Genomic DNA, 14,299 nt, shown 5'->3' with positions numbered 1-14,299 from the left:
ATCTTTCAACAGTTGTCATCAGTTCTTTAACTTCCATGACCCAGCTCACCACTATTTTATTTACTTTTTGTTCATTTGTTTGTTTTTGAGACAGAGTCTTGCACTGTCACCCAGGCGGGAGTGCAGTGGCACAATCACAGGTCACTGCAACTTTGACTTCCTGGGCTCAAGTGATCCTCCCACCTCAGCGTACTGAGTAGCTGTGACTACAGGTGTGCACCACCATGCCTGGCTAATTTTTTATTCTTTGTAGAGATGGAGTCTCACTATGTTGCCCAGGCAGTCTCGAACATTTTGGCTCAAGTGATTCTCCCCTCTTGCCCTCTCAAAGTGCTGGAATTGTAGGCATGAGCCACAGCACCCAGCGCTATTTTATATACTTTTGTTTTGTTTTGTTTTTTTGTTTTTTTGAGAGGAAGTCTTGCTCTGTCACCCAGGCTGGAGTGCAGTGGCGCGATCTCGGCTCACTGAAAGCTCTGCGTCCCGGGTTCACGCCATTCTCCTGCCTCAGCCTCCCGAGTAGCTGGGACTACAGGTCACTGCCACCACTTCTGGCTAATTTTTTTTTGTATTTTTAGTAGAGATGGGGTTTCACCATGTTAGCCAGGATGGTCTCTATCTCCTGACCTCGTGATCCTCCCACCTTGGCCTCCCAAAGCGCTGGGATTACAGGTGTGAGCCACCGTACCCAGCCCTATTTTATATGCTTTTTAAACCCAGTGTGTACTTGCTTCTCTTTTTCTCCATGATTGCTTTCTATAATATTGATCAAGTTTTGGAATCCCTCTTTTTTCTCTAATAGATTGAAAATAAGGTTTTCTATTCCTTTATTTTAGAAGGTTATTGCCAAATTTTAACATGCATCTTTGACTTAAATTTAAAATTAATCGCAATCTCTTCCTGAGTATATGTGAAACATAGAACATTTTAACTACATTCTTTTTAACCAACCATATTGTTGTCGTTCAGTATATTGGTTGCATCTCATTCCATCTTATTATTGGTCCCATCTTATAAACCCCACAAAAATGAATCGTTATTATTACCTAGTAAATGCTTATTTAAATTGACCAAGGTATTTACCTGTTTCCTAACTCAACATTGCTTATTGTATTTCTTTGTTTCACCTTTGTGTCTTCTATTTCCTAACTCATCATTGCTTATTGTATTTCTTTGTTTCACCTTTGCGTCTTCTGTTTCCTTCTTGCTAAAATATATCCACTGATAATTCTTTTAATGAGTCTGTGAAAGAGCTTTCAGTCTTTGAAAAAGTCTTTATTTTGCATCATTCTTCATTTTTATTTTCCCTTCATCACTTTGAAGATCTTATTTCATCGTCTCTGACATCTCTGTTGTGTCAGACTATCATTCCTGAGTAGGTAACATGTCTTATATCTCTGGTTTTTTTAAATTAAAGATTTTCTTTTGGTCTCTGATATTCTGCACTATTATTAGGGTGTGTCTAGATGTTAGATCTACTTTTATTATCCTATATGGGACTTACTGCTCTTTTCCAACCTCAGATGTGACTTTCATTATAGAAAGTTCTTAGGCATTTTCTCTTTGAATAATACCTCTCTCTTCTCTTTATGTCCCTGAGCCGCATTCTGGGTTATTCCTTTAGATCTAGGTTAAGTTCACTAATTCTCTCTTTAGCTGTATTTTAGTATTGTTTAAACTGTCCATTACATTTTAAACTTTCTTTCAAATATCTTCCCTCCCCTCCCCTTCCCTTCCTTCCCCTTCCCTTACCTCCCCTTCCCTTCCCTCCCCTTCCCTTCCCTCTCTTTTTTTTAGATAAAGTCTCATTATGTTGCCCAGGCTGGCCTCAAACTCCTGGGCTGAAGTGATCCTCCCATCTTGGCCTCCCAAAGTGCTGGGATTACAGGCATGAGCCACCACATCAGATATTTTCATTTCTGGAGTTTCTTTCGGTTCTATTGCATATCTGCTGATTCATTTTCCATAAGACATTATAGTTTCATTATGGTTCCCTGTACCACTTCTTTAAGCTCTTTAATTATTTTAAACATGTACTTTATAGTTTCTTTCATATTTTATATTATTTGAAGTTCTTGGCTGTGTGAGTTCTTCTGACTAATCTGCTGTTCCTCACGGTTATTTATTTCCTTGATGGTTTGTAATCTTTGTTTATAAACTTATTTGAGTGAAGGAGAGGGATATTTGTTTTATGAGAATTTCATGTGCCCTGGGTTTAGTAAGTACCTCATCCAGGGAAATATTGCCTCTACTTCTGGCTCAACTTTAGAGGTCTTAATAGTAATGGACGTTTTTTTCCTTTATTATTATTTTTTCCCATGGAGTTCAAGTCTTTCTGTTTTTTAAGTTGGTTATGGTATGTTGTGCTTTTCAAGGACTTTGTTCATTTTGTCTGTGTTGTCAGGTTTCTTGGCATAAATTCATTTATAATAGTCTCTTCTTTTTAACTTCTGTAAGATTTCTAGTGATATGAAATGACTATTTTCATTTCTGATCTTATTTATTTGTGTTTTTTCTCTTTTTAATTGTTCTTACTAGAATTTCATCAATTTTATTATTCTTTCCAAAGAACAAGCTTTTGGCTTTGCTAATTTTCTCTATTGTTTACCTGTTTTAAAAAATGTATTGGTTTCTGCTCATATCTTTATTATGTTTTTCTTCTACTTAGTGTTGATTTAGTTTGTTCTTTTTCTAGCCTCTTAAGGTAGAAACTTAGATAACTGATTTTAAGCCTTCCTTTACTATATGGGCATTTAAAAAACTATACATTTCCCTCTAAACACTACATTCACTACAACCATTTGCTACATTCAACAAATACTATATGTATTTTAATTTTCATTCATCACAAACCTGTGGTCCCAGCTATTCAGGGGGCTAATGTGGGAGGATCGCTTGAGCCCAGGAGGTTGAGGCTGCAGCGAGCCATGATTGTGCCACTACACTTCAGCCTGGGTAACAGAGTGACACCCTGTCTCAAAAACAAAAACAAAAGCAACAACAAAAAAATTCAGTTAAAAATATTTTCTTATTTCCCTTGTAATTTCTTCTTTGACACATGTATTATTTAAAAGTTGTTACTAATTTTCTAAGTATCAGGGAAATTTTCTAGATGATTTTATTGGTATTGACTTTTACTTTAATTCTATTGTGATCAGAATATGATATCTAATATTTCAGTCTTTTGAAATATACTGAGACTTACCGTCTTAGAGACTTATGGACCGGCACATGGTCTATTTGGTCAATGTTCTGTTCTATATGCATGAAAAAAAGTATATTCTGTATTTTGGGGTATAGTGTTGTATAAGAGTCAATTAGGTCTTATTAATTGATAATGTCTGTATCTTCTATAATTCTACTGATTCCTTTTTGCCTAAAATATCTATCAATTAATGGAAGAGTGGTGTTAAAAATTTCAACTACTATTACAGGTTTGTCTGTTTCTCTTTCTACTTCTGTCAGCTTTTGCATTATTTGTGTGTGTGTGTGTGTGTGTGTGTGTGTGTGTGTTGGAGTCTTGCTATGTTTCTCAGGCTGGTCTCAAACTCCTGAGCTCAAGCCATCCTCCTGCCTCAGCCTTCTGAGAGGCTGGGACTACAGGCATTCACCACACCTGGCTTTTTACATTTTTCTTTTATTTGAGAGCTTCATGAATTTTGGTTCTGTGAATAGGTTTATGCCAGCATACATATTCCCGATGAAAGGTATTGTTCTTTTATCATTGTAGCATGTCTCTCTTGTCTCTTAGAATGCATTTTGTCTTGAGATAACTTTGTCTCATATTCATGCCATCTTTCTTATGCTTACTCTTTCAACAATATATATTTTCCTGGATCAGTATTTAGTTAATTTCTCAGCTTAGAATTCCTGCATCACATAAGTAGTAAAAAAAAAAAAAAAAAAAAAAATTGTGTATTTGCATTCTACACTCAGATGTAGGCTTAGAGTTTCCATGTCTTAAGAAGCAAATTTTCCCCCTATCAAATGTTGAACAGGCTACAAGCCCCCCTCATGATTTTCCTGGGTAAATGAGGAGAATTTTTCTAGCACTCTCTTACAGGAGTGGACAGAGCTTCTTTTCTGGCTTTCTTCCCTCTTCCCCCATTCTTATATGGAAATTAGAATCGCAGAGCCTCGATCCTAATCCCTGTTCATTACATTTGGAATTTAAAATCTGACAGGTGTGGTAGTTCACACACGGAATCGCAGCACTTTGGGAGGCTGAGGGGGGTGGGTCCTTTGAGCCCAGGAGTTTAAGGCTAGACTGGGCAACATAGTGAGATCCCATCAATACAGACTTTTTTTAAATTAGCGAGGCATGGTGGCACGTGCTTGTGGTCCCAGTGACTCAGGAGGATTGCTTGACCCCAGGAGTTCAAGGTTACAGTGAGCCATGATTATACCCTGCACTCTAGCCTGGGCAAAAGAGCAAGAGCCCGCCTCTAAAAACAAACAAAAAAATCCCCCCAAAATGCCCTTGGGTTTTCTGTGGTGTCAGTTCATAATTACCCTCACACATACAGCTTTGATTCATCTCTTTGTTTCTGGTTTCTGGAGCCAGAATTTTTTCCTTCCTTTCTTCTGAACTTCACTTTTTATTTTTATTTTTTTGAGATGGAGTCTCGCTCTGTCACCTAGGCTGGAGTGCAATGGTGCAATCTCGGTTCACTGCAACCTCCACCTCCCAGGTTCAAGTGATTCTCTCCTGCCTCAGCCTCCCGAGTAGCTGGGACTACAGGCACACATCACCATGCCTGGATAATTTTTGTATTTTTTAGTAGAGACAGGGTTTCCCCATTTTGGCCAGGCTCGTCTCAAACTTCTGACCTCAGGTGATCCACCTGCCTTGGCCCCTGAAGTGCTGGGATTACAGGCATGAGCACCGTGCCCAGCCTGAGCTTCACTCTTTAAAACAAAATTGTTATGTTTTATCTGACATTTCTATGTGCTTATATGGGAGTAGGGGAAAGGCATACATTTCATGTATCTGCCTCTTTTTTCCTGCAATCTCCTCACTCTCTATACTTGCCCCTTCTTGAAGAAGAAGGGAGAAAATGGGAATGTTCTTCTCATTTGGCATGGAAATGAGAGAAGACAGGGAAAAAGTAAGCAATATTCAATTCAAAGACTACTTAAGACATGGTTTCTCTTTAATTCCCCTATATTCAAGCCTTGCTCTTTTTCCAGGCCCCTAACACTCTGCACGCATTCCTGCTGACCTCTCTTCTCCAGCACTTCCCTGTGTGCTGGAGCCTAAGGGTGGGCTCTCATGACTGCTCCTTTGACCGCAGATTACTCTCGTGGCTTTGGTGGCCGGTATGGGGTGGAGAAGGATAAACGGGACAAAGCAGCTCTGGGATATGACTACAAGGGAGAGACGGAGAAGCACGAGTCCCAGCGAGGTGAGTTGGGGTTGGAAGGGGGAAAGTCACAGATAGCACAGGGCTCTCCTTCCTTCCTTTCTGGAAGCTCACCCAGGGGCCCCAGAATACAGAGGGGGCAGATGTGCAGAGCAGGGGGTGCACAGGCAGTAAGTACATGTAGGGGATGGATGGTGGTAGTGAGGGAAGAGAGGAGAGGTGGAGAGGAAAACAGCAGGATTAAGAGCAGGGCCTAGGAGGGAGGTGAGAGAGAAGGGAGCATTGAGGAAGGAATGAGGACAGACAGGCTAGGTGATGGTCAGAGGATGGTTTGCCATGAGTCTTACAGGGCTCTCTGCTGTCCTCACAGAGGATAAAGAGGTTTACTGCTTCCCTGGAACCCATAGGGATGACTGGAGTGCCCTCTGTATTTTTTCCTATTTCTTTTACATTTTTCCTTATCTGTTGCTTTCCGCTTTCCATGTTTCCCTATTTCCATCATTCTCTTCTCCATTCTCTCCCAGATTTTTCCCCATCTGTTTCCTTCTCTTCCCATCCATGCCTCCCTCTATCCTCTGATTCTCACATTTCCTCCTATGTCTGTTTTCCACATTCCTATTTTTCTTCCCACTGATTCTTCTTACTACCTATTCCCAGCATTTTGATCTCCTATAACTCAGAACTTTCTGTCCTGCAGATTATGCCAAGGGCTTTGGTGGCCAGTATGGAATCCAGAAGGACCGAGTGGATAAGGTAAAGCACCAGAACACCAATGTCTTAAGAAGTTCTCTAAGTTTAGGAAAGAGTGCAGAGAAGAGTGTGAAGAAGGCTGGGAGAGGGAGGGGATGGTGGTGCTGGGCACACAGAGCCTGTCCTGCTGGTGTCCTGCACTCCCCACTGACTGCCCTCAGCGTCTAAGGGGTATGTCTTCCAAAGCCTGAGCTTTGACTGAGGACAGTGGGAGAGGCATACAGAGACACAGATAAACCACAGGGAAAGGTGGCGTTGGACTGGAAATTGTATTGATTTCTTTGTATTGCTTAACCCAATCTTAAGTCTTTTCCCACCCCATGCCACTGTCCTCCCTATAGTAGTTCCTCCTCATGCATTGGCCACGGGCCCTGCTACATTTTAGGCAACTGGGCTTGGAGACGTGAGATTCTAAGGTCACTGAGCTTTCGAAAGGGGGAGCTGAACCCAACAGTTAAGAACTTCTTTACCCCCTCTCTACCACAAAACAACATTGGAACATGCTGTCCAGCTGTTGAGCATCCAATGGTTAGGAATACCTCCTATAGTGGTCCCCAACCCCCAATACCACCTCCAGGTCACCACTACCCCCCTCCCGTCCCGCAACACACGTGCTGTTCTCCTGCCTGCAGAGCGCTGTCGGCTTCAATGAAATGGAGGCCCCAACCACAGCTTATAAGAAGACGACTCCCATAGAAGCCGGTGAGGCTTAGTGATTCACTCTCCATGCACCTCACTTCCTTCTCCCTCATTCTTTTTCTTCCCCAGCCTATATCCTCCATGCCTTTAACTGCCTAGATTAGCTGGGGTAGACCTGATCCCTATCCTCATATTCCCATATTCTGTCTCTCCTAGAAAAATCAGGTAAGGCGGGGCTCACGCATGTAATCCCAGCACTTCGGGAGGCTAAGATGGGAGGATTGCTTGAGCTCAGGAGTTTAAGAATAGTTTGGACCACCTGGGGAAGCCCCATCTTTATAAAAAATACAAAAATTAGCCAGGCATGGTGGTGCATGCCTGTAATCCCAGCTACTTGGGAGGCTGAGGCAGGAGAATTGCTTGAACCTAGGAGGTGGAAGTTGGAGTGAGCTGACATCATGCCACTGAACTCCAACCTGGGTGACAGAGTGAGACTCTATAAAAAGAAAGAAAGAAGGAAAGAAAGAAAGAGAGAGAGAGACGAAGGAAGGAAGGAAGGAAAGAGAGAGAAAAGAAAGAAAGAAAAAGAAAGAAAGAAAGAAAGAAAGAAAGAAAGAAAGAAAGAAAGAAAGAAAGAAAGAAAGAAAGAAAGAAAGAAAGAAAGAAAGAGCGAGCGTAAACCCGGGAGGCGGAGCTTGCAGTGAGCTGAGATCAGGCCACTGCACTCCAGCCCGGGTGACAGAGCGAGACTCCGTCTCAAAAAAAAAAAAAAAAGAAAGAAAGAAAGAAAAAGAGAGAGAGAGAAAGGAAGAACCAAGTCAAGTGGATAGAAAGAGTAACGTCGGGAAAGGAACTGGAGGCAGAGAACAAAGTGTGGCGTGGAGCGGGGGTGGGGTGGCGTGGGAACATTGGTGGGGAACCACTTGGGAAGGACACATAGGGATAGGAGCTTCGGATGGGGTTGAGGATGAGTGGTGGCTTGAAGAAGGCATACAGATTTATGGAATATGGACAGGGGAGGATGCTGGTTGGAAGCCCAAAGTTTACAATTTAGAAAGGACACAGGTGGGCTGGGCATGGTGGCTCACACCTGCAATCCCAAAACTTTGGGAGGCTGAAGTAGGAGAATCACTTGAACCCAGGAGTTCAAGATGAGGCTGGGCAACACAGCAAGATCCCCTCTCTACAAAAAATACAAAAATTAGCCAAGTGTGGGGGTGCACACCTGTGGTCCCAACTACTCCAGAGGCTGACGTAGGAGGATTGCTTGAGCCTGGGAGGCTGAGGCTGCAGTATGCCATGACTGCACCACTGCACTCCAGCCTGGGCTGAGACCCTGTCTCAAAACAAGACAAAACAAAACAAAAAGACATGAGGTCACATAGCCTGGCTTTATAAAAATCCAGGCTTCACCGGGCGCAGTGGCTCAAACCTGTAATCCCAGCACTTTGGGAGGCCGAGGCGGGTGGATCATCTGAGGTCTAAAGTTGGAGGCTAGCCTGGCCAACATGGAGAAACCCCGTCTCTCTAAAAATACAAAATTAGCCGGCGTGGTGGCGCATGCCTGTAATCCCAGCTACTCAGGAAGGCGGAGGCAGGAGAATCGCCTGATTTCTGGGAGGCGGAGATTGCAGTGAGCCGAGATCGCTCCATTGCATTCCAGCCTGTGCAACAAAAGTGAAATGCCGTCTCAAAAAAAAAAAAAAAAAAAAAAAAAAAAAAAAAAAAAAAATTCCAGGCTTCAGGGCTATGCCATCCTCCTATAATCCCCTTGTTCCTCTGTCAATACCTCTTTACCTTCCTGTCCCACAAATCCCTCCTCCTGGATATTTAACTGATTCCCCTTCTTCCTTCAAGTGCCATGCCCTTCCCCACCCTCCAATCCAAGACAACCCTAATTCTTCTTGCCTGTGTCTGCAGCTTCTAGTGGTGCTCGTGGGCTGAAGGCGAAATTTGAGTCCATGGCTGAGGAGAAGAGGAAGCGAGAGGAAGAGGAGAAGGCACAGCAGGTGGCCAGGAGGCAACAGGAGCGAAAGGCTGTGACAAAGATGAGCCCTGAGGCTCCACAGCCAGTGATAGCTATGGAAGAGCCCACAGTACCGGCCCCACTGCCCAAGAAAATCTCCTCAGAGGTGAGTGCCTGGCCCGCTGGGATCCACATCCGGGATCTCTTGCCCAGACAGGAGCCTAAGGGGTCCAAACCATTGGCAGAAAATAAGGCAAAGGCCTCCCCTGGGTTAGGCAGGGTCTGTTGTCTCTGTCTTTAGAAGACTTCAGTCTGACTGTAATTGGACCTCCTATCAGAATGTCAGAAAAAACTCTCAAGATTTACATAGTACAACAGAAAGCAAGTCACCAGCCAGCACAGCCAATTATTGCTGCAGGAACTATGAGGAAGGGGCCGTCACTTCAGGTTGGAGCTCATCTTGAGGGATGAGTTCCATTTGAATTGGCAGAGAGCAGGAGAGGGTGTTCCTGGTAAATGTAGCAGTGAAGACATGCATGGTGTAGTGGCTTATGCCTGTAATCCTAGCACTTGGGGAGGCCAAGTTAAGAGGACCACCTGAAGCCAGGAGTTCTAGACCAACCTGGGCAACATAGTAAGACCCTGTCTCTATAAAAAAATTTTTTTTAATTAGCTGGGCATTGTGGTGCGTGCCTATAGTCCCAGCTACTTGGGAGGCTTGGAGAGGAGGATCGTTTGAGCCCAGGAGTTTGAGGCTACAGTGAGCTATGATCTCACCACTATGCTCCAGGCAGGGCAGCAGAGTGAGACCCTGTCTCAAAAAATATATAAAATAAAAAAAAAAAAGAATGAAGATGGGCCAAGCGTGGTGGCTCACGCCTGTAATCCCAGCACTTTGGGAGGCCAGGGTGGCCGGATCACGAGGTCAGGAGATCAGGAGTTCAAGACCAGCCTGACCAACATAGTGAAACCCTGTCTCTACTAAAAATACAAAAATTAACCAGGCATGGTGGCCCATGCCTGTACTCCCAGCTACTCAGGAGGCTGAGGCAGGAAAATCGCCTGAACCCGGGATGCGGAGGTTGCAATGAGCTATCGCGCCACTGCACTCCAGCCTGGGCTACAGAGCGAGAGTCTGTCTCAAAACAAAACAAAAAAAAGAGTGAAGATGGAGGCTTGCTTACTTGAGAGATGCTTCATTCTCCACAGGCCTGGCCTCCAGCTGGGACTCCTCCATCATCAGAGGCTGAGCCTGTGAGAACCAGCAGGGAACACCCAGTGCCGTTGCTGCCCGTTAGGCAGACTCTCCTGGAGGTAAGCAAACCTTCAAAGATTCTCGGCCGGCTGGGTGCGGTGGCTCACACCTGTAATCCTAGCACTTTGGGAGGCTGAGACGGGCAGATCACGAGGTCAGGAGATCGAGACCATCCTTGCTAGCACGGTGAAACCCCGTCTCTAGTAAAAATACAAAAAATTAGCCGGACGTGGTGGCGGGCGCCTGTAGTCCCAGCTACTCGGGAGGCTGAGACAGGAGAATGGCATGAACCCGGGAGTGGAGCTTGCAGTGAGCCAAGATCGTGCCACTGCACTCCAGCCTGGGTGACACAGCGAGACTCCCTCTCAAAAAAAAGAAAAAAAAAAAAAAAGATTCTCTGCCCTCACCCCATCTCCTCCAGTCTTAGGAAGGTGGACTGTGCAGGGTGGCCAACCATCCTTGTTTTCCTTGCACTGTTCTGGTGTCAGCACTGAAGACCCTACCCTGCCTTCTGGGAAACTCCTCAGTCCTGGGCAAATTAGGACAGCTGGTTATCCTAGCTGTGGTAGCTCAACAATGTGCTTTTGCTTCTATGTTTTCTTGGCCTCCCAAAGGATCTGACTCGCTTTCTACTTCCCTCCCCTCACACCTTTTACATTCTCTTCCCATTGTCTCTGGAATGTGTTTTGGGTGGGTGGGTGTGGGAGGAGGTTGAGGAATGAAGATGGATGAAAGGCTATGTTCCCCAGGACAGTCTGTTAGATGGAGGCAAGGGTGGAGGGGAGAAGAGGCAGGGTGGTGAAGGGCAGGGGTCTTACTCCTCCATTGAGTCCTTCTGGAGAGTGGAAGTCACACTGCTCTACACTGTCTCTTCTCAGGACAACGAGGAGCCCCCAGCTCTGCCCCCTAGGACTCTGGAAGGCCTCCAGGTGGAAGAAGAGCCAATATATGAAGCAGAACCTGAGCCCGAGCCCGAGAATGACTATGAGGATGTGGAGGAGATGGACAGGCATGAGCAGGAGGATGAACCAGAGGGGGACTATGAGGAGGTGCTAGAGCCTGAAGGTTCTTCTTTTTCTTCTGCTCCGGCTGGTGAGTGATGGGAGGAGAAGCAGGAGAATTTGGTCATGTCCAGGGGAGGGTAAGAGGAAGAAGAATTTCTCCATTGCCCCAGTAGGATCTTTCTCTGTTTGCCTTCTTCATGTTGATGAGACCATGTTTGTGTTTCTCATTATGCAGGATCATCAGGCTGCCTGGTTGGAGCTGGGGCTCTGGGGATCTCAGCTGTGGCCCTATATGATTACCAAGGAGGTAGGTTGGGAGCGGCCTGAGGAGCCTGTTACCTGCAGGCCCCTGATATAAGACAAGGGGACGTGGGAGAAGAGACATTCATGTCTGACCATTCTAATATCCCCTCAACTTTCTCCTCAGAGGGAAGTGATGAGCTTTCCTTTGATCCGGACGACGTAATCACTGACATTGAGATGGTGGACGAGGGCTGGTGGCGGGGACGTTGCCATGGCCACTTTGGACTCTTCCCTGCAAATTATGTCAAGCTTCTGGAGTGACTGGAGCTCACTGTCCACTGCAACTGTGATTTCCCATGTCCAAAGTGGCTCTGCCTCCACCCCCTCCCTATTCCTTTTGCAGATGTCTAACCAGATGAGATTCTGGACAGACTTCCCTCTCCTGCTTCATTAAGGGCTTGGGGCAGAGATAGCATGGGGAAGGAGGTCCCCTTCCCCAAGAGTCCTCTCTACCCTGGATGAGCTCATGGACATTTCTCTTGTGGTCTTGCCTCCTTCCCCATGAACACCTCTCTACCACCCCAAGCTCTGCTCTAGTCCTCTATGAGCTCTGGGCTTCCTGGTTTGTTTACCCGGAAAAGAACGTCTAGATTGTGTGGTTTGCCTGGTTGTGCTATTTGCCCACCTCCTTCCCTGAAGAAATATCTCTGAACCTTCTTTCTGTTCAGTCCTAAAATTCGAAATAAAGTGAGACTATGGTTCACCTGTATGCTGAGGTAAATAATACTTTTTGTGTGGCCTTCATGGCCCCAAATCTTAAGGTTCCAACCTTTCCTCTTGCAGACATATCCAAGAGACTTTCTCTTACCACTGCCAATTCTCCTGCACCCTAGATGTCAAAGGCTAGGCCTTTTCCTTTTTTTTTTTTTTTTTTGAGAAGGAGTCTTGCTCTGTCACCCAGGCTGGGGTGCCGCAGCATGATCGCGCTTACTGCAACCTCCACTTCCCAGGTTCAAGAGATTCTCCTGCCTTAGCCTCCCAAGTAGCTGTGACTGCAGGTGTGTGCCACCACGCCCAGCTAATTTTTGAATTTTTAATAGAGATGGGATTTCCCCATGTTGGCCAGGCTGGTCTCGAACTCCTGACCTCAGGTGATCATCCCCCCCTTAGCCTCCAAAGTGCTGGAATTACAGGCATAAGCCACTGCACCTGGCCTCCTTAGGCATTTTAAACCCAGTCCAAAACAGATCAGCCTGAGCAATGGCTGGGCATGGTGGTGTGGGCCTATAGTCCCAGTACTCAGTAGTCTGAGGTGGGAGAATCACCTGAGCCTGGGAAGTCAAAGTCAAGGCTTCGGTGAGCTGTGATCGCACCACTGCACTCCAGCTTGGGTGACAGAGTGAGACCTTGTCTCAAAAAGAAAAAAAAAGAAAGAAAGAAAAAGAAAAGATGGAGAAGGCATTGGAATCAAGGAGGAGCTAGAATGAGTTGCTAAGACCCATAGTTAGTTGCTCCAGGGCTTCATAGAGTTGGGTGAGCTGCCCAGCAGGGTGTCCAAGGGAGAGAATTCAGTCATGGGTTCATAGTTTCTGTTTCTGGTTGGGCCAGTAAAGCCCCTTTCTCATTCCTCTTTTCCACTTATCACTAGAGACAGAAACTAAAAACCATGGCTTCAGGCTGCTAAAAACCTAAAACAAAACAAAACAGAACAACAACACAATAAGGCAGGTTGGACAAGCTTGGCTTGTGCTCTGGTCTTTGTTCATGATACATACACACTTGGTTTCAGCGACAACTTCTATGCCTGTGAATCACACATCTGTCTCTAGACTTAACTCATAAGATTCACCCAATTAGCCTTTCAGAGTGCAAAGCAGCTTTTATTTCTTCTTCTAGAGACATTGAGATTTCTAGTATACAGAGGTCAGTCACCACAGATATACTCAGTCTCATTCTTCACTTCAGTTTGATTTGATATCACACATAAATCAGATTTTTATAGTGATTTTCATGACACATCTTCAAGTTCCACCTTGCTTTTCACTTTTTCCTTTGTTGTGAGACAGAAACTTCTTTTCCAGACCCTTATGCTACTAAGGCAGCAAGGTCCTCTCTGGCCCAGTTCTACAGACCCATCCTCCATGTTCAGCTGATCTCTACTCTGGACTTGCCTTTCTTGGTGATGATACTCACCAAGGGCTCTGCCCGTAGATATGTCCCCTCCCTGTGTACGCAGTCCCTCTTTGCTCCCCTCAGCTGTTTCTAAATCTGAAGCCACATCTAGCTGTCTTGCCTCTGTCAGATAACACTTGCTGTTCATGCTGTTCACTCCAGCTTCCTCTCACAAATCATTTCTGTCTAATCCATAGTCGCTCTGAAAGGCTTTGGTGCCACTGCCCTCTCACTATGAAGTGTGCTTGTCTTATTGAAGCTCGTGCTTCAACACGGCTCTGAAGGCAGCAACTGGAGGGGAAGAGTGCGGTTTGAAGTGTACAACCCGCAAGCAGTTGTGGGCAGTGCCACTCTCTTGAGGCTGCCCCCACCCACCCAGTTTGGGAAGGGAAAGCCCTCTGCCCTCTTCCTTTCTCCAAGTAGCACCTTTCTCCTCCATTCTCTATGTAGCACCTTTCTCCTCCATTCTCTATGTAGCACCTTTCTCCTCCATTCTCTATGTAGCACCTTTCTCCTCTATTCTCTAAGTAGCACCTTTCTCCTCCATTCTCTAAGTAGCACCTTTCTCCTCTATTCTCTAAGTAGCACCTTTCTCCTCCATTCTCTAAATAGCACCTTTCTCCTCTATCCGTCCATAGCCCCTGAATTTCATTTCCATGGGTCTGTAGTTTCCCTTTCTATTTCTATTAAAATCACAAACCCAGAGTGGAATTTAGGAGCTTTTTTCCTCCATGTAGGAAGGACTAGATTCAAAACATGTGGAACTACCACCTGGACAACTTTCTTCCTTTCTTCCCACTGTAGTGTTAGCTTCTTTCCAGTTACTCATCTTCACAGAATAAAACCTTAGGTCACACCCTAGTCATATTTTTAGAAAATGGTGCCTTATATACAAATATGAAATATA

The 14,299-nt window shown here is 45.2% G+C and overlaps 1 protein-coding gene across 2 annotated transcripts in view; it reads left to right on the top strand.

Moving 5' to 3' along the window:
• The window catches only part of HCLS1 (hematopoietic cell-specific Lyn substrate 1), a 29,870-nt gene extending 17,881 nt beyond the window's left edge, over positions 1-11,989 (top strand). For both annotated transcript variants that reach the window (XM_007985651.3, XM_007985652.3), the window contains 8 exons: positions 5,295-5,405; positions 6,061-6,116; positions 6,746-6,815; positions 8,673-8,884; positions 9,928-10,032; positions 10,852-11,065; positions 11,213-11,284; positions 11,405-11,989. In XM_007985651.3, the coding sequence (XP_007983842.1) occupies positions 5,295-5,405; positions 6,061-6,116; positions 6,746-6,815; positions 8,673-8,884; positions 9,928-10,032; positions 10,852-11,065; positions 11,213-11,284; positions 11,405-11,541 (977 nt within the window). In that variant the 3' untranslated portion in view covers positions 11,542-11,989. The remainder of the gene's footprint in view (positions 1-5,294; positions 5,406-6,060; positions 6,117-6,745; positions 6,816-8,672; positions 8,885-9,927; positions 10,033-10,851; positions 11,066-11,212; positions 11,285-11,404) is intronic.
• Positions 11,990-14,299: the final 2,310 nt, after the last annotated feature.

This window comes from Chlorocebus sabaeus, chromosome 22 (assembly GCF_047675955.1).
Source record: "Chlorocebus sabaeus isolate Y175 chromosome 22, mChlSab1.0.hap1, whole genome shotgun sequence".
Lineage (NCBI taxonomy): Eukaryota > Metazoa > Chordata > Mammalia > Primates > Cercopithecidae > Chlorocebus > Chlorocebus sabaeus.
Note: the sequence above shows the minus strand (reverse complement) of the source record. Positions and strands in the feature narration are given on the sequence as shown.